Raw genomic sequence first — 22,541 nt, forward strand, 5'->3', positions numbered from 1 at the left:
AATTAATTATTTGAGTATTTATTATCTTGAGTTGTCTCAGAAGAAGTGTAGGGTTCAGGAAGGAGCTTCCCTGAAGTATGCCACCTTGGCACACAGATAATTTGGGCACTGAAATCACTGAAGCCCAACAAAGTCAGGAAGAGTTTCTTTTTACTTTTAATGAGATTTCAAATCTCATTAAAAGCGAAAACCTGCTTCAGGAAGGAAGCATTATCATGATTGTCTCACCACATTCACTTCAGCACTGGTGAGCAGAGGGTGGCAGACAGAACGGATCCGCGCCAAAATCCGCTCAACAGATTCTCCTCTGCACCTTGTTTCTGAGTTCTCTAGCAAGATTCCCCCCCCCCCCCTTTCTCTACCTGTAGGTTGCCTATCTCCCCTTTGAAATCCCAGACCCCTCCACCTTTGTCCTTTATCCAAAATGACACATATGTCTCATTTTGCCTGTCTTTGCAATTCTCGTTCTTACACAAATTCCCCATATGCATGTATTAAAATTTGATTTTCTTCCGCTAATCTGTCGCTTTTAATTTATCAGACCAGCTTGAAGAGCTTGGAAGAAAATTACCTTTTTTTTCACAGCAGCACAGAAAGTTTAGCAAATTAGGATACTGTTAAGTTTCATCGTTTTAGAGGGGCGAATACTGAAGAGAGGAATAATTAATGTTGACTGGCTGTTTATTTACACATGTTAAACAATTTGGATACGTTAGCTCTTTTAAGTGTCTCATAAGGAACAACAGGCATTATTAAATCATTACTTCATATTTTGGAAAATCTAAAGGACAAGTGTTAAGGTTCTTTGTGGAATGTGTATGAAATATCGCACTCCATGGCTCCAAGTATTGTATGCAAACACATATATGTCCACGTACAGGAGCATTTATCAAATGTCAACTACACGATTCAGTGTTGCTTCCGGGTCCCCGCAGCTCCGAGCACGGACAAATGAACGAAGAGCTGGAACTGAGTTGGTCACCGCCCCTGTTTTTGCGGTTTCCAATCAGGTCCGCTATGTCCCTATAAAAGTGCTGAGCTGGGTACGCTACAGCACTGCGGTGGAGGCTTAGAATTTGTCTTCACAATGTCTGGCCGTGGTAAAGGCGGGAAGGGTCTCGGCAAAGGCGGCGCTAAACGCCACCGTAAGGTGCTGCGCGATAACATCCAGGGCATCACCAAGCCCGCCATCCGGCGCCTGGCCCGCCGCGGCGGCGTCAAGCGCATCTCCGGGCTCATCTACGAGGAGACCCGCGGGGTGCTCAAGGTCTTCCTGGAGAACGTGATCCGGGACGCCGTCACCTACACGGAGCACGCCAAGCGCAAGACGGTCACGGCCATGGATGTGGTCTACGCGCTCAAGCGCCAGGGCCGCACCCTCTACGGCTTCGGCGGCTGAGTCATCTACCAGCTCGCTTGGAAAGCAAAAAAACCAAAGGCCCTTTTTAGGGCCGCCTATCCATTCATTAAAAAGAGCTGTCACTTCGTGATACTTAAGCTATTTTGTAGTCGCGGAGTTTGGTACTGTTGTTGGTGTTTTGTAAGTTGACTTGGGATTTTTTGTGGTTCTACTAACTAAAGTTGTCTCAAATAAACAGCAGCAAGTCAGTTTGTATTTACTGTGTACTAACAGCACAGTGAGGTCTTAGGAGTACAGGAGTGTAGGTTTCACATTTATTCCAGTAAAACATTTCTTCATTCTAAGAGCAGGGGTGTGAGTATGTAAGTATTACATAAATGTGGGTAGAAGTCACTCTAAGATTTGGGATTGAAAACTTTTTCCAAATTAGGAAGGTGTTGGGTTTCGACCTGGCCGAGGCCAGCAGGACTCAGAGGTGATAGAACAATCCTTGTATGGAGCAAGAGTTCATGAGTGAGCAGGAGGGGCGCATCTGCTCACAGAGCTGGGCGAATCTGGGATCTGTTCCAGTGGACAAGAATAACAGCTACATTGTTGTTGAGTCTTTGTAATAGCAACTTCACATTACCAAACGCGGTTTTCTCTAGCAGTATGGACTGTTGACTGGCCTAAAGTTTCTTTTAAGGAAATCTGATACCAAATGAGCTTTTTCCTTGGTACGCCCACTGTGTTTCATGCTGGACAGAACCCCAGGGCTCATTACATGTTACGGATGGAGGGGTGGGGGGGACTGCATGTATGTCTTGGGCAGTTGGACTCCGGAAGTTTTACAGTTTTAAAGTAATGTCTCTCTTTAGAAGACTAGTTCTTGACAATATGTGGATCAAAATTTCATGAGAATCCATTGAAAACTACACATGCAGACATAGCCATTTCACGGGGCTCATGTACCTTCAGCAGCATTGGCTACCTTTTTCACCGTGTATCAGATGTGCTCACGGCATAGTATCAGATAGGCAGCACTTAACATGTTCTGAGAACTTGGAGAAAGCCAAGTTCCCAGGTCTCCCGAGAGCCAATGAAAGGAAGTCTGGGGTGTGGGACCAGCTGTCTGTGCATTAAACAACCCCCCCATCCAGTGGTCCTGATGCAGTCCGGTTTGGGGACCACTGCTCTAGATCCTCGGTACGTAATTCAGTGCTTGTCACTTAAATGTGAGTGAGCCTCGTGGAAGCTGTCTGGCTGCCCAGAATGCTCTCGTATTGGGCAGTTGCAGGCATCTCCCCAACGGTCATTTGCCCTCCTCTTCCTCTGATACAGCCCCAGTCTCACTCATCTCTGGCCTCCCTCCCCACCCTGTGCTCCAGGGAAGGCAGAGTTCCACTGCAGCCTCAGGGATCGGCTCCTGACTCAATCCCACCAGTCCTCATGGCCCCCTGCTCCTTAGTAACCAGAGTGTGGGGTGGGGTGCTCAGCCAGCGCTGGGAGACAGGGAGGGCCTTAAACGGTGGAGGACAGCTTTGCCAAGAATTTGATGAATGAGTAGCAGTGGGAGCTGATGACTAAACTGTGTGTAGGGGTGGAGAGAGGGGGTTGGATGTGGAACCAGGGGCATTTCAGGCAGAGAAAAACTGCAAAGGACTGAAGGCTGGAGAGGTTCACATTTCCCCCCAAACAGTGAGAAAACAGAAACAAAAGCCAAACAAAAACGATGACAGAAAAACAAAAAGGAGGACAAGAATCCTCTGAGGCTGGCTTTGGTGTGGGCCGGACCTGGGCCTGAGACCTGACTACAATTTCTGCTTCTGCATGGGATGGGGCCTGGGGCGGGGGCGGGGGTGGGCGGGGGTGAGGTATTGAAAGGCTCTGCACAAGGATAATGCAGTGCCTGGAATAGAAACTAGATTCCCTATGACAGAGGACTTTCAGTACTAATTAAGCTCAAATAGATTCAAGGTGACCAGAAAAGTTAAAGGCATTTATGATTTGGTAACCTGAAAAAAAAATACTTGGGTATTTGTGCTTATTTTCCCTTTTTGAGATAATAGAAGGAGGCTGGATAGACTGGCTGGGTAGACTGTCTAGGAATGGGGGCTTCTTGGTGCATTGGGTGTTACAACAATTATGGGTGCGGTGCCGCTAACCAAACCTTTGTCCCCTATCTTCTCTTCCGGAAGGAAGCCTCTGCCTCAGTTCCCAGATGAGAGGAGGGAATTCCTGAGGCTTATATCTTTGGGTCTAGCCTCTTTGGCATTATGCGATCACAAATTGTAGGCCTCCAGACCTGTGTCCGGCACACAGACGTCGAACAGCATATCCCACTCCCCCATCCTTCTTCCCCTGCACGTCCTGTCCGACCCCCGGGTCCCTCTCTCTTCCTGGCCAAGGTTCTCAAGGTCCTGAGCTGAGCAGAGGAAACCTGGAGACAGGATGGGGGGATGGGCTCGGAAGGAAACTCCAGTGACCGGGAGAGTGAAGGACGGATTGGAGGCTGCACAGTCAAACAATCTAGTGAAGAAACTGAATACAGGGTTTTTTTGGAGGCCTAGTTTGTAAAACGAGTTAGGCGAGTGTGGATTGTATGCTTTGCCACTAAAAAACAAAAAACAACAAAGTTGCAGTAACTATTGTTCCCTCCCTGGAGCTGAAGCTGCCTAACAGGTTTAAACCCAAGATAAAACGCTTAGCCAGGACACTAAAAGGCCTCAGCCAGAGGGCGGGGAGCGAGAAAGTAATTAGACCACTAAACAAAAGGGGGCGGTGGGCTGCAGCGACACCTACAGGCCGCCCCACACCTACATCAGGACTTTCGGAAGTCGTGGTGGCCATGCCAGTGCGCAGCTCTTTATTTGAAAACATGAGTGGCTCTGAAAAGAGCCTTTGGGGTTGGGAGTCAAAGCGGCTTCCCCGCGAGTCTACTTGGAGCTGGTGTACTTGGTGACGGCCTTGGTGCCCTCGGACACGGCGTGCTTGGCCAGCTCCCCGGGCAGCAGCAGGCGCACGGCCGTCTGAATCTCCCGGGACGTGATGGTCGAGCGCTTGTTGTAATGCGCCAGGCGCGACGCCTCGCCCGCGATACGCTCGAAGATGTCGTTGACGAAGGAGTTCATGATGCCCATGGCCTTGGACGAGATGCCCGTGTCCGGGTGCACCTGCTTGAGCACCTTGTACACGTACACCGAGTAGCTCTCCTTGCGGCTGCGCTTGCGCTTCTTGCCGTCCTTCTTCTGCGCCTTGGTCACGGCCTTCTTGGAGCCCTTCTTCGGGGCGGGCGCGGACTTGGCTGGCTCGGGCATTGTACCGAAAGAACCAAACCTGCTAGGGGAAAAAGTAACGGCAGAGCACGACGTGTCCTTTTTTATATAGAACCTGACATGCAAATAAGGTGATAAACTAAAGACCTGTGTCTGATTGGTGGTTATTCAGAGTAACGTCAAAAGAATTAGCTCGGTCCAATCAGAACGCAAGAATTCCAAATTTGCATTTTCATTCGTTAAAATGATGTTGCAATTTTAAACAATGACACGATTCTTTTTCACGCCTAAAATGGATTATAAAAATGCCGCCGTTGCACTTTCCTAAGGTCAACATGTCGGGGCGGGGGAAGCAGGGATGCAAGGCGCCAGCGTATCTGTACGTTTGAATCTGGATGCGACACTGAGAAAGAACTGGAAAGAAGTAGGTGAGTGTCGGTCACCCAGAGTAATCCGGGGACGCTGTTTCTCAGTGCAGACGCAATGCAGAAACAAAGCATGAAAATAAAGGGCATAGAATGAAATCTCACTGAGAAAGCAGAACAATATTGCTTGACGGGAAACGGGAGAGGAATTTATTGGTCAATATGGCTACAGTTCTTCCTGTTGGGAAATATCAAGTCGTTCCCAGTCTAGTCACGGAGCGGGGTCCGACATAGTCCTGCAGTCTAACTGGTTCGACGGTTTAAAAATAAAATTAAAGTGAAAAAACCGGCTGTAACAGCTTTGTTTTAAATTACTATCCTCTGGCTGAAATCAGCATGTTACCTAGTTATTTCATTCCTGTCTTTTTGCAGAGAGATGTGTCCTCCCTGAAGTTGCTTTTTTTCTAACAGGGCACCCGGCCCAGCAAGCTACCTGTGGCAATCTGGCACCCAAGAGGGCCACACACCTGAGTCTATGATGTCTTACCTTTGTTTATACAATTGTTAATTTGTTCCCTCACTTCAGTATTAGGGAAATCTCCCGAAGACCTATGCAACTTCATTATTTCTTCTTTATTCCCAATGTAGTCAGTGTGGCAATGCTAGGAATAATAGCTAATGTGCTTTATACATATTTGTTTATTTAATCATAACACCCTACCTGATAGAAAAGTAAACAAGATATATACTTAGAGTAGCTGGGACTGGGTTTTTCTGTAAGTATAAACCATTTCCCTCACCTTTCCAAGGGTGAGATAAGCTACTGCTGTTTTTCACTCAGCCCCTGTGGTCCGTTCATAAGCACTTAATTGTCCTCAGAGCTGGGCTTTTGCAAACAGGCTGGCCCAGCGGTTGCTCAGCTGCTGCAATCCTCTAGCCCAGCACTTTCTCCAAGAGATCCCCCAAGTTTCTTAACTGGAGCCTCATGCAGCTCCACTGGTCTTTACTGGCCTGCCTCCTAGAGGAATGGGCTTGATTTCCATTGACCCTTGCTTTCCACTTAATGTAATAGCTTATTTTCTACTTGGGATTGGCTAGTCAAATTGTGGTCCTTGGTCCAGCAGCAGCGACTCACCCAGGAGCAGGTTAGAAACGCAGACTCCTAAGCTCCACCCCAGACCTACAAATCAGACTCTGCCTCTCACCGAGGTCTTCAGGTGATCTGCGAGGGCTACAGTTTCTGAAGGAAGAAGGCGCTAAGGGATCTTTGATCTTCACCTGCAGGGAAGGCCTTCTCCAGAAAAACCAAAGGGCATAAAGGAGCACTACCTGAAATCCCTTCTGTTTTCCATACCTATGTTTTAACACTCCTTTTCCATTCTGTGTCTGGGATCATTTGTTATTAGCATTGCCATTAGCTTTTTTTTTGTTAGTTTACATTAGCATTACCAGTTGAGAATGTTCATGTGTTTCCTTTATGGCTATAGTTGAGAGCCAAAGCGCTAGAGTTGAATCAGCATGCATCACTTTAGGTGTGAAAATTCCTCTAACAGTACTCAGATTTCATCCTCCCCATGAGATTTCACCATGAAAATGGCTCCTCTGTACTAATACATGTAAATATTCTGTGACTAAGGTACACTCTGCAAACACAAGACATTTGTGGTCTGATTCATTTCCAATTCAAAAAAAATATGAATAAAAGCATCAAGTCAGTTATCCCTGACCATTTGCTCAAGTGTAACCATTGGGTGTATAGGCTTTAAATAAAGGGATCAAACCACTAATTTTTTAAGTGTATGAATCGTAAATAGATTGTTAAAGAAAAAGCAAAGGCCCAAAATGACATAACTCGTGCTCAAGATACCAAACCTAGATTTAATACCTGATCTAATGACAGTTTCAATCTCTCCCAGAAACATAATCCTAATGAACAAATTGGAATTTTCTGGTCAAGCAGCAGTAAGGTAACCTCTCACTTGGGCTCTCTCCGTCTCCCTTAGAGAGATGAGGTAATCTGTATGATAAAGCCTTCCCATTCTCTTTCCTGGAAGAAAAGATACCCCAGAATATGCCTTTTTCTTTTGTTAATAGCTTCCTTGCTCCACCCTTTTTCCTATGAAAACTTTCCAGGTAGTACAACCCCTCAGAGCCCCTTGCAGTTGCTAAAGGCACTGCTGCCTGATTCTTGAATTGGTTAACGACAATTAGATCTTAAAATTTACTTGGCTGAATGTTGTGAATTTTCCACAAGTCAAACCTGGTCTCTGGAGAACATTGAAGAGTGGTGAGGACTGACCCAAAGTGAACCTAGTGAAATACACACGGGGCAAGGGCAGACAAAACAGTCTAGGAATTGTTGCAATTAGAATCAGGGCCAGTTGGTAATTAGAGACGTTTTGGGGAAGGATTATTGACAGGAGGTAAAAGAGACTGTTGCCTTAGCACCCAGGTGACTGTGGCATAAGACCTGCAAGCTTCTCAAGAGTTAAGCCAAAGGGATTTTCTTCTTAGAAAGAAGAGTTAACAAGATTAGAAACTACTTTGTATAGGAAAATAAGAGGAACCAGATATTTGATTGGATAGCAGATCAGGTAATGTTTTACTCTGAGGTCATCCAATTCTCTGGAGGGACCCTTAAGGAGGCTGAGGGTGGGTGAAAGTTCACCCTGAGGGCATGGAGAAAATGTGAAGTTCGCCTGATAAGCATATTACTGTGATTGGTCAGTGGGGCTAGCAGTTCAATTAATCATGGATGAGTCACAGAATGGAAATTTGGAGGATCTGTGTCATAGGTCATCAAAGAGTTCGCTCTTGAGTCCTAAATCCTTGGGGGAAAGGTGGTTCCTTGCAGTAAGCCATTTGGGGGAAGCGGGGAGGGGGGGGGGGGGATTTCTATAACCTTTTCTGTGTTTTAGGGCCCACCAGTCTCAGATAACAGTCAACATCCTCAGTGACATTCAATGACGTGTCATTTAAATATTGCTGGGCCTGATGTTTAAAAGACTTAAAATTTGTGTAAAATATGAAACACTTGATTTTACTTTAATCCAAAATGAAATTCCTGGAATATAACAATTACTCGTAAAAATATAAGCTGGATACCTGGGAAATTGCCTCTCTGGGTACAGCTTCTGAGCCCCCATTGGGACAATGAGCATTTGATGATGAGCTGAAGGGCTACTTGGACCACAGGGCCGTCCTCTTAAAAATCAAGTGGACACTTTGCTCTTCAGTAAGTATATTTCTCTGATGGACTTTTCCCCATAAAAACTCCTCCAACCCACGAACAGTCATTCATTTTTTAAAACATTTATGTAAAATATAACTCCAAAATAAAGGTAGGCATTAACTTCGATGGACTGTGTAATTATTTTGTTACATGATTATGGTTTCATGGATGTTTCAGAAGTTTTCATTTGCCTTTCTCGGGAAAGTATTGTGTCAGCGTTTTGGAATGTGTACAATATTTTATCTTTTTATGTTTACTCTTTTATAAAGCTTAAATGTGCATTACTGTAATGAATGTAATAAAATGTGCATTAGAAAGTGCTGTCCTCATTGGAATCTGAAAATAAATCATGTATGGATATAAAAAATAGCAAGAAAAAATAAGAATTTTTTCATAAAAAGAGGAGGAAATACTCTTGGGAAATAGCAAGAGACAGTATAGCATGGGTAGCAGTATGAATATCGAACACATTTCAAAGCTAAAAGTATGGATAGGCTAGAGCGGGTCACTGTAAAGACTTATGTTTCCAAGGTGAAAAACGAGGTGCTGTCAGGTAGGACAGAGAGCAAACGAAGGCAGGGAGGAGAGGGATACTTGTCCTGCCTGCTGACTCAGCCGTCCTTGGAATTCTAGGTATCTTTTTTATTATCTGGGAAGGAAAGCCTTTGAAACTGTGCCTTCCACCCAAGACCTGAAAGCCGCGAAAGGGTGCATAGTGCCCAGCGGAAGAAGCCCATTAATACCTTTGGGTATTCCCGCCCCGTCCTGGAAAGCTAGCACCACCTTTGTCTGTCAATCAATATGTAGCTTCTCCACCCTCCCCCATCCCGCCAACTACCGAAGTCCTGAGGACTAGGGATGAGGGGTTATGGCGCTCTTGGTTCTCTGACCACTGGACCAGGCCGCCCGGCCTCTGGCCACGCGGGCTTGCCTCCCCGTCCCTCGGCTGCCGTTACCTTCTGCGCCCTTATCCTGCTTCACCCTGAACTTTATTGCATTGCCTAGAAGAACCGAGTTTCTAGGAGTTTCTCCTGTAACAATATTATTCCGGGAAAGCCTTCCTGATAGCAAGAAACCAAATATCCTAGAACAGAATTCAACATTCTTGTTTAATAACAACAAGCCTGAAATCTCCCGGAACAGTAAAAACCTACGAGCTAAATGAAACCAGAGTAATAAACAGAACCGACTGGGTTCCCTGGGGCAAATTTCATTATCAAGATTCTGAGGTTTGATAATTACAGTATGTAATTTTCCCCCTCTTACCAGGGGAAGAGGGCCCCTGGACTGAACTGGAGACTCCTAGCAGAAAGCCAGGGTCCCTCGAGAAAGCATAAGGTAGAGGGGAAAATTTGCTTTTGAAAGATCCCTAGGAAGAAAGCCTGTTGGTCTGGGCAGGACTCTTGTGGAGCAGGGTATCGGAAATTTGCCACAGGGGTTTACTCACGAACTACAGTATACATGAAATTGCGGCAGGCTCGTAGCGCCACCTAGTGCCTAATGATGGCAAAGATAAACCCCTAGAGGAGGGGGAGGGTCTGGAACCCAAGTTCTGTAAATGTACACGCAGATATGAAGAAGGGGAAGCAGACGCACCAAACTGAGAGATTAAGAACCATAAGAATGCTATGGACAACTCTTACAAAAAAATAAACTTAGATTCGTGGATAATTTTCAAGATATAGAGGGTAATTTCCAAGAAAAAATGGTTATGATTATAAGAAAATGGAATAGGCAGTTAAAAAAAAAATCCTATACATTTCAACCCAAATGATAGCAAGCGCAGTTGGGTTTTAACGCTTTCAGTTTAAGGAATTGATAATCCCTATTTAACAGAAGGAGTTTCAATACCAAACAATAGCTTCCTTTCTTTGAAAATATATAACTTTATTATTTAAACTAGATAGAAACAAAAAAAGATAAACAAAAAAAGAGACAAAATTGTAGTCTTGTGAACATTCATTAAAAAAAGCAAATGGAAACCAAGAGGCAATGCTATTTAAAAAATAATAGTAGACATGTAGAATTTATTCCAAGAATAGAAGTTTAACCCCATTAATCTACCAGTGAAAGGTAGTAGTAGAGAAAAATTATGTGGTAATCTCCATAGATACTGGAAAAATATTTGCATAAAGATAACCCTCTTTCATCATATACACTTTTTAAATTTTCTCTTTATTTTATCGTATATATTTTCAATAGACTAGAGAAAGAGTGGCTATTTCATAAGGAGAACTACAGTGAGCATAATATTTAACGACCAATTTTGAAAGGATTCCCAACCAGTCAAAAAGAAAGACAAAGTTTTGTGGTGCTTCTCCTGTCCAACAGGGCACCAAGGGCCCAGTCAGTGTCCTGAGACAAAGACAAGAAGTAATAAGGATAAGGATTCATAAGAAAAAATTTCACTTTTAAAAGAGTTTATTTACTTTTAAAAAACAATATTTAATCTCACAGGAGTATAAGTCTTTTTTAATTTATTTAAGAAAAGGAGAGGAAGGGGAGCTGAGAGAGAGATCAATTTGTTGTTCCACTTACTTATGCGCTCACTAGGCAGTTCTTGTGTGAGCTCCTACCAGGGATCACACCAGCAATCTTGGCATGTTGGGATGATGCTCTAACCAACTGAGCTATGCGGCCAGGGCCATATTTACTTACTTTTTTAGAGAGCGGTGAAGGGAGGGAGAAAGAGAGGGAGAGAAACTTGATCAGTTCCCTCTCATACGCCCCCTACTGGCCCACAACCTGACCTGGCCCACACCCAGGCATGTGCCCGACTGGGAATCGAATTGGCGACCTTTTCAGGTCGCAGTCCGGGGCTCAACTCACTGAGCCACTGCAACCAGGACAAAAGGATGTTATCTTTATTGTTTGAAAATAATATTGACACAGAGAGATCTGATCAGATCACTGCGGAGGAGTGGGGAGAGACCATTGGAGGAGGTTGCCCAGGCAACAGTAAACAGCATAGGACAGGATTGGCTGAAATGCTGAATGCTCATGGCATTATGGGCCGGAAGATGTGAAATGAACAAGCTCTGGGCTGGGGGCTCTCAGTGCAGCTCTGTCTTCCTCCAGGACTCAGGGGTGATGGCACTGCAACTGCCCGTGGTTCCCAATGAAAGGAATTTCAGTGGATTTGGGGTGGATTTTGGATGGATTTTGGATGGGAGAAGGAACTCTGGGCGCAGCCTGTAGTTGGGCTGGCCTGGCAGAGGGTGGCAGGGTTATTCTTCTCTAGCTGTTCTAGAGGGGACGAGACTGTGAGGCAGAAGCCTGCCATTCTTCCAAAATTGTGTAGCTTTTGTATCTTATGTTGTTTTGAGTTTGTAAACTAATCCTATAGAAATAAAGTAATTAAAAACAGGGGAATGATAGAACTCAGGTGTTAAAGAGTTTTGCCTTAATTGATAGGCTTAAGTGATAAGGTGGTATCTAAAGAGTTAAAGAGTTTAGCCCTATTGATACACTTAACTAATGCATGTGGAAAGGTGTTACTCCAAAATTGTATAATTTTTGGATAAAGACTCCTTTCCTTTAACATCAAACCTTTGCCTCTGGAATTTTGACTCTCGTGGCACCCTAACTGCTTGTGGCTGATCGACCCCAAGGGTGGGTCTGTGGGGTCTCCCAATCTCCGTGAATTTTTCTGCACATCTGCTCAAGCCATCAGCAGCCTAAACATGCCTGGCTGGTGAAAATGAAACAGTCTGGGAAAAGGCCAGGAAATGAGGGCCAGGTGAGGACTGCTTCGGGGAAGCCATTGTGGGGACCACGGTTTGTGAGATTGACTGGCAGATTTGCTTGTGAGTACTGTTTGGAATAATGGAGTCATGGATACTGGTTTTGTTTATATGTTCTCTGGTTTCTTGGAATTTTTCCGGTTATACTTTTGGGCTGTACATCCGGGCCAGTAAGTTCCCTGCCGGCCTGTAGAGGGAGCCCACTGGGTAGGTTTTGGTGGTCTGGAGCGGGTGCTGCCATTATCCAGAGTCCAAGGAGGTGTTGATTCTTTGTTGCAATGTGTGGCCTACAGATGTTTTGGATTGTGAGGAACGGTGCGTGGCTGCCTTGGTCATCGAACCGTCATGCAAATGAAACAGTATTGACGTTAGGCGGATGGGGTGAAATCCGATCTGTCGATGCACTTATGTGGTTGCAGGATAGGGTTTTGCCAGGGACCGAGAATCTCTTGATGGTACAGAGAAGGGAGGAGGCCTGAAAGCCCCTCAGAGATGATCCTCGGAGAACAGCAGGTCTTATTGCCTCCATTTCTGCCTCTCATCATCCAAACTGGCAGATGAGCAGGGTCTCCTAAATATCTTGTTCCCTGCTGGTTATAAACAGGGCTCACGAAGGGGCTCAAACCTCCACCAAGAGAATCCTGATGGGACCCCCCAAGCCAGCTGGGGCAATTGCCTTGACAGAGCCCCACTGGAGCGCAACTGGAGGGGGGAAGCTAGCCTTCCTGGAACATTACAGAAAGTGCATGCTGGAAGGGCTGAAGAAGGGGTGCCTCCGCAAAAGAGCCTCAACAGGACACTGGCTGTTCCACAAGGACTGCATGGGGATGCTTCTGAGTTTTTAGAGAGGACCTATTAGCCTACAGGAGGCACACTGATGCCGACCCAGAGGCCGCAGAGTATGGATGGTAAACAGGACTTTCGTTGGGCAAAGTGCCCCAGGTATTATTAGAAGGAAGTTAGATGGGGCATTGGGAGTGAATCCTTTTCAGCCAGTGGACATAGCCTTTAATGTCTACAACACCCAGGAAGTGAAGAAGGTGAAACAGGCCACGGTGTTCTTAGAAACGGTGGGGAGGCCAAAGGAGGAAGCAGGACCTAAAGGAGGGAGGAGAGGCCCCTGGGTGCCCATCAATGTGCCTATTGCAGGGAGGAGGGCCACTGGAGGAGGAAGTGCCTGAAACTAATAAAGGAAAATGGAATAGATTAGGCTTGAATTTTCTAGAATTTTGTATAAATGGAGTCATACAGAATGTTCTGTCTGGCTTATGTGGTCAGAAAAATGTTTTTGAGATTTATTCATGTCGTTGTATCAGTTGTATAAATATGAGACAAACCAGCAAGCTGGGACAAGTGGGATAGGGAAACTAAGCAGATTCTTGGCCAAACAGGTTACAGCCATCGAGTAAATTGCAGTCTACCTTCTGTAAACTAAGGACACTTAAGAATACATGGTTTACACTTCTCCTCCCAAACCGGAGGGTAAATAGCTTAAATCACCCCACTCAGGGAGATAGATGGCTGAAACCCCCTTAGTGCTTTTTGTACTAACCACACCCACAGGTGAGAGACCTGGAAGACTCAGGGCCCCAAACAGCAGTGGGCAGAGCAGTGGACTGCTCCCTATGACGTCCTGTGGGCAACCCATTCTTCCCTAAAGCTGTTGGGAGTCCAGCCCTGGATGCACCACCCACAGGTAAAATGGGCACCGCCTGTGGAGAAGGAAGACCTTGCTGCTGTGGTTGATTCTGAAGGGGACAGCTGGACCTGCACTCCAGGAGGACATTTGAAAGTCCTCTTTCAGAAAAGGACAGTGACCACCAATACACGGTGACAATATTTCTTTTACTTTATTCATGTGCTTACAAACCTATGAACTTCTTAGCTACCAGATGCTGAGTTAGAGTATGGTCCTTCCCATTGTGAGGAGAAAAACAAAAAAAAACAAAAAACAAGGATTGAGAGTGAGTTATAGTTATTTCTGAACAAGTAAAGGCATATAGAAAAGTTCTCAAAGTTTTGAACCCGGAGAAAAAGAAACCTCTCTCTTGAATACCATTATTCTTTGATTGCCTGGTTTCTTAGCTTGTTTTCTGGTCCTATGGGACATGGTTTCAACTTTGCTGTTGGGGGCAAACCAGGATTCCCCTGTCTCTGCTGTTCGACCTTCGGGACGTTGGAGAGGTCATCTGTGAGGTAGGTGGAGAGAATACCTTTGCCATGTGGAATGTAGGAAGGGCCATATGATGCGGGTGGAATCTGGCCTGGGGTGAGAGAGCATGCCTCTGCCTCGAGATCGGGTGGTTAAGTCACATCTCCGCCAGGAGGCCAGCGGGGGCATTGGTAGGCGAGATAATGCCTCCACCACTGGGGCTTTGGGCCGGTCTGGGCCTGTGTGACCCATTAGTGGGGCCAGTGACAAAGGAGACAAGATTCTAAGGCTGGTTCTAGTCTCCCCTGATCTTTTCGAACTGTCTTTGCTTTAGATTTTGTTTTATTTCTGTTCTGGAAGGAAAATGAGGTTTCTGAGAGTTTGTTAAAACTTCACATCAAGTGGAAAATAAACAATGAAAGGTATAAGGCATAGAAATGCCATCTTGGTGGGTATTGGAAGGACAAGGGTTTTCCTTCACGCACTGTATTTTTCTCCCTACCGGATCCCTCCAGAATTGGGCGTTCTGAACATGGCATAAAGTTTCTTTGCACAAAACCAGTAAGACCCGTTTCCCATGGAGGTTTTTTTTAACCAAATCTTTGGTTGCAATACCAAGCCTGGAGCAGGCAGGCCTGGACTCTGGTTGTTACCATAAGGTCTTGAGGACCTGAGATGGTTCCTTGTATGAGTCCTAGCAAAGCAGACTTAAAGATCCTATGTGAACAACCGTTGCTCTTGTTGTGTTTATGCAGACAGGCAAAAATGAAAACTGGACTTAATGCAGTCCCTTTGAGGCCAGTGAGGGTGATCTTCAGGAGAAAAATTGTGTTAGAACAAAAATCACAGTGCTCAAGAGTGGACATTGGTCTAGCGCAGCTGTCTTCAAAGTTTTGTTTCCACTTGGAAGCTAAACCGGGTTTGTGACATTATTAGAGATGTTTAATTCACAGGCAAGAAGGGTTTGTCAAATTGTCATTGTTTGATGTCATTCCAGCAAAGGCCTTGCAACTGGATGTCTTCTCAAAAGGAAGTCTCAAGGACTCAGAGACTGGTTTGTGATTTGTGGTGTGAATTAACCTGTGTGTTCTCACTTCTGTTTTCGCAGGACATATGCCTATGACATTACCGGGGTGGTTGTTTACACAACATAGGCCTCACTTGAGAAGCCCATCTGCATCTCCGCTTCCTGAGTCTCAATAGTCTGGCTGGACTGAGTGGTTGGATTGGTGAGTATGGGGCGGTCTGTGGGTTTCATTTTAAAACTGGTTTCCACGCTGGCTGGTGTGGCTCAATGGATTGAGTGCTGGCCTGCAAACCTAAAGATCACCAGTTCAATTCCCAGTCAGGGCACATGCCTGGGTTGTGGGCCAGGTCCCCAGTTAGGGGTGTGTGAGAAGCAACCAATCAAGGTATCTCTTGCACACTGATGTTTCTCTCCCTGTCTTTCACCCTCTCTTCCACTCTCTCTAAAAGTAAATAAAATCTTAAACAAACAAACAAACAAAACCCAAACTGGTTTCCTTTTCTGTCTATCCAATAGCTTGGACAGACAGGGCGCAAAGGTGTTAAAGGGGGGAATCCTAGTTCCCCTCACCCTGAGTTAAGTGTAGTGGGCAAAAGGGCTTTGGACAGGTACGACACTACTTGCCCAACTTCCTCCAGGGAAGCCACTCTTTACCTAATGTGGGACATTGCAGAATTGGTCCCAACCTTATTCAGCCAAGCAGCTATGGTTTTGATTGTGCCTTCTAACCCTCTTGCCAAATTTGTTACCTCCAGAGTACGACAAGGATGCCAGCTTGTCCAGCAGCGTTATCCTTTAGACATTGCACACGCCACCTCCCAGGGACAACAAACTGACCTGGACTTTGCAAGATCCTTCTCTCTTGTGTGGAGGCTTCCCTCCACTCCATACCCTCTTTCTGTTAGGGATCTCGGGACCAGGGGATAGGTGGGGCTATGCCCATAGCCAGGTGGGAGTAGCTGCAGAAGAATGAGACCTGCACCCATTTGTCTTTGTAAAAATACAAAGTCCAGACCTGTTAAAGTGGGGAACTGATACAGAGAAATCTGATTGGATGACTGGGGAAAAGTAGGGGGGCATAGGAGGAGTGCTTTGGGGCACTGGCAAACAGTCTAGGATGGGATTAGCTGAGAAGCTGAATGCCTCCAGAGCCCATGGGATTATGGGCTAGAAGATACGAAATAAAAGAAGGGCTCTCTGGCTATCTCTATACCTGTGACTAATGCCTGTGGAAAGCTGCTACCCAAAATTGTGATGCTTTTGAATAAAGACTTCTTTCCTTTATCTCCACACCTTGGCCTCTGAATTTTGCCTAGAGGGTGGCAGTGGGCAGTGTGACCCCAGTTGCTGTTCGGTAACAACATGTCATTGTGAAAACCCATGAGGATCTACGAGCGGACTTCACAGAGCTCAACAGGTTGGATTGGTGAGTATGGGGCGGTCTGTGGGTTTCATTTTAAAACTGGTTTCCACGCTGGCTGGTGTGGCTCAATGGACTGAGTGCTGGCCTGCGAACCTAAAGATCACCAGTTCAATTCCCAGTCACGGCACATGCCTGGGTTGTGGGCCAGGTCCCCAGTTAGGGGTGTGTGAGAAGCAACCAATCCAGGTATCTCTTGCACACTGATGTTTCTCTCCCTGTCTTTCTCCCTCCCTTCCACTCTCTCTAAAAATAAATAAAATCTTAAAAAAACAAAACCCAAACTGGTTTCCTTTTCTGCCTTAATAGCTTGGACAGACAGGGTGCAAAGGTGTTAAAAGGGGGAATCATAAATCCTGTAGATTTATGAGCATCATGGCCTTTCTGTACTATTAGCTGTGACCTATCTGGAATTGAGGTAGAAAAATCAGACACCATTCACAACAGTATAACAGGTCCTAAGGATCTAAGACCAAGAAAAATAACATTCCAGACCTACATAAGTAAAACAATGAGGTATCACCAAAGGGCCCTGGCTGGTGTGGTGCAGTGGATTGAGCACAGGCTGCAAACCAAAGGGTCACCAATTCAATTCCCAGTCAGGCCATCTGGGTTGCAGGCCAGGCTCCCAGAGGGGGCCGTGTGAGAGGCAACCACACACTGATGTTTCTCTCCCTCTCTTTCTCCCCTTCCCTTCTCTCCAAAAATAAATAAATAAAATCTTAAAAAAAAAAAAAGAAATGAAGGACACGAAACTTGAATTAATAGCTATATAGCTATATGATGTTTACATTTTGTGATGATTCTATGTGCCAAAATGTCCATAAATTCCAAAGTAAGTCACAAAACCCTGAGCATTTGTGGTAAAGCATTGTAAAATTCATGTTGATGAGCAAAAATAGTCAAGATCTCCCCATTCCTCCTGCCAAAGAAGGAGAAAGAAAGGTGGGTCTTGACTTAGGGCAGGCACTTGAAGAGGGGCTAGAGCTATCCTGAGCTACAGCTGTGAGCTGTGAGCTATGCGAAGCTGTTAGTGTTCGTTCAAATCTTTATAGGCCGAGTTGACAAGGGGCTCAGATAAGCCTAGTAAAAGTTCCCTCTAAATTCTATCTGCTGTTATTTGGATTAATGGCTTAGAGTTACCAAGAGATCACATCTTTCGTGTAATGGGTTCGAGCAGGGACCCTGGAGCTAAACTGTGAGGGATGGAATCTCCTCTGCTATTTAACTGTATAACATTGGACACATTTTAAGTTTTGGGCGATTCAGTAAATCTGTGGGATAACAATAGTGCACCCATGTGTCACAAGAATTACAAGTTAACATCTGTCAGATACTGGAAATATGGGTGTTACCAAGTTTTTTTTTTTCTTTTAAAAATGAAATACAAAAGAAAACCCAGGGAAGGCTTGTGTGATACCAGCATTCAACTCCACACTTTGTCTTTTGTGGGTCTTACGTACTTTTGCCTTCCTGGACCCCTTACTCCATTAAAATAACTAGCAAAAATAACCCTATCAAAATTATATGAAAATGTAATACATTAACTGTATTACATTTTCACTTACCTAAAGGTTTATTTTTCTTCTGATTTTAGAAATTAAAATGTATCTTTGTGGGACTCTAAAAGTACGGTGGGCCCTAGGCCCTGTGCTTCCCGGGACTAAAAAAAAAAAAGGCCTACTCATGTAGGAAATAATCCGCACATATCCACGCACACCCTCCATCCTCCCACCAATGCCCTATGCACGTGGTGGCAGTAAGAATTCTGGCGTCTGGGGAGTGGATGAGGGTGGCTTCAGCCTTCAGCTCAGAAACAGCCGGGAAAGGAGAAAACAGACCGTGGAGGGCGGCGCCCAGCATCTCGGTCCGCTAACTGCTCGCACTGCCAGGGTGTCCACTGCCTGGCAGCCCGAAGGCGGAGGACGAGCCCCTAGTGTCTCCGCAAGAGCCAAATCGCAGGCGACAGGCGGAAGAACGCCCGAGCGACCCCATGGGGAAGGGGGTCCTAGTGCGTAACGTGGCGAACATGCGTAATGTGCGCCGCCATCTGGACGTGAGGCCAGACGTGGGGCCATCCGACAAAGCCCAGCGAGGAAGCCAGCGTGGAGGGGCGTGGCTACGGAGAGACAGTGGAGGGGTGTGGTTATGGGGAGAAAGCGGAAGCCGGGCGTGGGTGATGGCTCCAGAAGGAAGCCTGCGGGGAGGGGCTTGGGAATTGGGGAGATGGCGGTAGCTGGGCGTGGCGCGATTTCCCTTGCGCCCCTGCGCGCCCGCCGTGGGAGGAGGGTCTCTGCCAATTTTCAGGACTTCTCGCTTCCGGTTTAAACCTTAGTGATTTTTCGGGTTTGCATGGCTCTGTGATATCAACATTTCAGGGGAGCACCATTCTTTCTCCAAGTGTGATCTCCGGCCCAGCTGCATTGGCACTCCCTGGATAATAAAAAAATGGGAATGATCGGCTGCTACCTCCGATCTAGTGTTTCCGAAGCGGTGTGGTGGGGCCCAACAGTTCCTGATTTTGGTGCGCGCTCAAGTTTGAGAATGCTCCTGTGTTGTGTGACCCTTGGTCCAGGTGTCGGAGATGATCTCTCTAATATCAGCTTAGCTAAACAAATCTGTTTTCCTTCAAGAACGTTATCAAAGCCAAAACAATGCTTAGGTCTCACCCACTCAGACCTTGATACCAGAGATTAGTGAAAAATAAACTATGTTTAGAAGAGGGATATGTTACAAGAAAGATTTGAATTAAAAATACAGAATTCCAGTTCTTCACAAATTTTGCTAATCATGATATCTCTCACTCAGGCTTTTTTGCCATCCTTTCATTCAGATTTCTCTAAACAAAGGTAGTTCGTGGGAATAATGAATTACTAGAAGTAACAGAAGTAAATTCTACTTTTATAATTCAAACAAAAATAAAATGATAAATCTAGAACACCTTGTTTGGGCTCTTCCACTCAGGTAACGATCTTTTGATAAATCAGTGCAACAAACCAGGATGGGTGGAATTTCTGGGGGATAAACACTAATTCTCAGGCGGATCAGAGTTTTTATATTTCATAACTTCTATGGGATGATTCACACTTTTAAGTTACTGTTTGCATTCTTCTCTGTATTCATCTTTTCCCAATTTGAGAAAATAAAAGGTGTTTATTTGTTAGGTGCCATTTTGCCTCCTGCATTAATATTTGTTATACAATAAAGAGGACACTTTTTATATTTGCTCACATGATGTGCTATTAAGTATCTCTGCAGAATCACCTACACTTTAGTCCTTATTAGCATGAACAGGTAATGACTCATTATACTTACTTACCCAAGAGATGTTCCTGAAAAACAGGATCTTTGCTCCAAATCCCAACAGCTAATGTTCTTGGGGTAAAATTCAAACAGTTTAAAAGCTCACATTCTCTCCCCTTAGTTTTTGACCTGAAGAGAATTGGCAATTCTGATTTATATTTTAAATTAGTGATTAAGGAAACATAATCACTAACAATTGCTAAGTCCTTACATGTCCATAACTGTTTTTAAGAGCTTTACATGAATAATCTCAATCTTTAAAAACACCTCTAAGAAGTCGTGTGCTAGTAATATCTTTGTATACATGAGGAAAGTGGGTCCCCAAAACGGACAACTCAGCTTTTACTTCTAACCCTGTTGTTACAAATGTATACTTTAATTAATTGGTTAGTCATGTCTTGCTGCATGACCTGGGGCCTTTGGACTATCTCCACTATCTCCAAAGGGACTAGAGACTCAAGATCAGCGGTGTGGGAAGTCAGTCCTGTTTATGTGATAAAGGCCCCATAAAAGCCTGGACACCACAGCTTGTGAGTTTCCCTACTTGACAAGATGTCATCACGCATCATTGTAGGGAGGTGTTAACCAGCTGCATGACTCCCCTGGGGAAAGACTCCAACAAGCTGAGAGTTTCAAACCCTGCTGGACTCTGCTCCTTGTGCAGAATCTGTTGGCTGATTTTAATCTGTGTACCTTTGATGTAATGAAACTTAACCTTGAGTGTAGTAGTTTTCAGTGAGTTCTGTGAGTTCTTCTAGTGAATTATTAAATCTAAGGGTGATTTTGGAAAACCCTGGATTTTGCAGTTGGTGTCACATGTGAAGGCAGTTCCTTAACTTTGCACTAAGTCACGATAATATATTACCATGTTTTCTTTATTATGCAAAATTAGAATAAATTATTTTTGCCTAAACTTAATGAGTTTGGTAGCTCCCAAGCAAACAGCTCAACTGTATTTACTGCCTGCAGATTTTGAAAGAGCAATTAGCACTTTCCTCTTCTTCTCCTTCCCCTTCTCCTTCTCTCTTCCACTTTTTTAGGTCTTAATGAAAGATAAAGTGAAATGAAAGCAATTGGCTGTAAGCTTCCTTGATTACTACATGCTTTTGACACATGTCGAGAATCTCCTTATAAACCTTCAGGACTAAATTCTATTCAATTTCTTTTTCTTTTATTTCCTTCTGCTAACTCTTAATCTGTTATCTTACACTTTACTTTAAACATTGTAGGGGTTTTTTAAGCATTAATGGGTTGGGTTTTTTTTTTTTTTTTTTTTTGGTGTGTGTAATGTAAAAGCAAAAGGTTTTCTCCAAAAGTTACAGAGTCAAAAAAAATGCCCTTGGAGCTTAGGAGAAAGAAAGGCAAAGAAAACATGCCTAGCAAATTAGCGGGTGGGGAAAGGCATGGACATGCCTCGAGAGACATAGATTACTCAATCTTAAATTCTCTATTTTAAATAAATTATTAAATTAATTTTAACTTGTCCAAATTTAAATTTTATTGTTATTTTTCATATTATTAAATATTGTATATGTTCATATGCCCCAGTATTTGGGGGGAGTTAAGTTTTTATGGTATTTATGTTCTCTTTAAATTGGCTTTCTTTAAAAATCCCAATCCTGTTTGTTTGTTAGACATTCCAACAACAATCATACACCTGAGACCTGTTTATCACATTGCAATGCTCAGATGAGTGAATTCAGTGCTCTCAATACCTTTTTAAAGTACCTATTATGTGCTGGTTCAACTGAACTGCAGAGGAGACTGTTTTGTCCTTCCCATTCTCAGAGAAAAGTGCACCAGGCAGCATGTGGGAGTTTCACTGGCTTTTGACTCTATGGATAGTCGTCAATTGCAGTTTAAGTTGTGGGATTCTTAAAAATCTACCAAAAGGTAATAGTTCCAGGTGATTTTCCAGCTGGTTTCTATCTAACCTTTAAAGCACAAATAATTTTGACATTCAAGTATTTAAAGCATAAAACAGATGATGTGGTTTTAAAATATGTCCACAAATATTTTACTATCCTTATCTGGAAAGGCGGCAACTTACTCCCCTTATGAATATGCGACAAATTTAAGTGACTTGCTTCTAATGAATAGAAAGTGTTAGAAATGAGAGTGTCTGACATTTGAAACTAGCTCACAAAAGCTATTGTGGCCACTCTCTCATTCTAGGATTTTACTTTCCGATGCTAAGAGCAACGCTGTTTTAAAGAGAGTCAATTAGCTCTCCGGACAGGTCTACCTGGCAAGGCACTGAGGCCATCTTGCCAACAGGCAACCTCTGAAGGCCTCTCACAGACCAGTTCCAGCTCCTCTCCCTGGCTGCCCTACAGATATGGCACAGGCCACTCGTCCCCGCCCTCGCTGCTGAGAGCCTCAAGCAGAAATTGGACCAGTTACAGAGCGAGCAAACCAGAAGCACCTTTGTGTATTTCCTGTAAACTCGTTTTCAGTCCTTTTTTGAGCAATACTAATCTATGTAAACAAAAAGAAAACTGAAGAGAACAAAGTTGTTACAAGATGTCCTATGCTCTCGGTAAACTGTCACCAAATACAGGATCAGTTTGGAGAACTGCACACAGAAATGAAAGCTGCACAATTGAAAGGCCGTTTTCAGATCAAACTATACTTGTGATATGTACTTATGTATATAAGCAAATATATACTTGAGTGGTACTAAAT

The 22,541-nt window shown here is 44.5% G+C and overlaps 2 protein-coding genes and 1 long non-coding RNA gene across 3 annotated transcripts; 2 read left to right on the forward strand and 1 right to left on the reverse strand.

The window, feature by feature from the left end:
• The first annotated feature begins 1,057 nt into the window (after positions 1–1,057).
• On the forward strand, positions 1,058–1,499 carry LOC112313663 (histone H4). Its single transcript, XM_024570262.4, has one exon. It carries the CDS (start codon positions 1,088–1,090, stop codon positions 1,397–1,399), a length of 312 nt encoding a protein of 103 aa, XP_024426030.1. The 5' UTR covers positions 1,058–1,087; the 3' UTR covers positions 1,400–1,499.
• A 2,707-nt stretch (positions 1,500–4,206) lies between these two features.
• On the reverse strand, positions 4,207–4,676 carry LOC112313649 (histone H2B type 1-C/E/F/G/I). The gene has a single exon (XM_024570250.4). The coding sequence runs from the start codon at positions 4,654–4,656 to the stop codon at positions 4,276–4,278; it is 381 nt and encodes a 126-aa protein (XP_024426018.1). The 5' UTR covers positions 4,657–4,676; the 3' UTR covers positions 4,207–4,275.
• Positions 4,677–4,876: 200 nt separating this feature from the next.
• Positions 4,877–16,782, forward strand: LOC112313684 (uncharacterized). The gene is made up of 3 exons (XR_002975716.3): positions 4,877–5,042; positions 15,215–15,335; positions 15,889–16,782. It is a non-coding gene; the product is annotated as an uncharacterized lncRNA (long non-coding RNA).
• The last annotated feature ends 5,759 nt before the right edge of the window (positions 16,783–22,541 follow it).

Source organism: Desmodus rotundus, chromosome 12 (assembly GCF_022682495.2).
Source record: "Desmodus rotundus isolate HL8 chromosome 12, HLdesRot8A.1, whole genome shotgun sequence".
In the NCBI taxonomy this organism is placed as follows: domain Eukaryota; kingdom Metazoa; phylum Chordata; class Mammalia; order Chiroptera; family Phyllostomidae; genus Desmodus; species Desmodus rotundus.

What these genes read in the sequence shown, in the direction of transcription:
- LOC112313663 (XM_024570262.4), top strand. Translation starts at nt 1,088, where the DNA reads ATGTCTGGCCGTGGTAAAGGCGGGAAGGGTCTCGGCAAAGGCGGCGCT.
- LOC112313649 (XM_024570250.4), bottom strand. Translation starts at nt 4,656, where the DNA reads ATGCCCGAGCCAGCCAAGTCCGCGCCCGCCCCGAAGAAGGGCTCCAAG.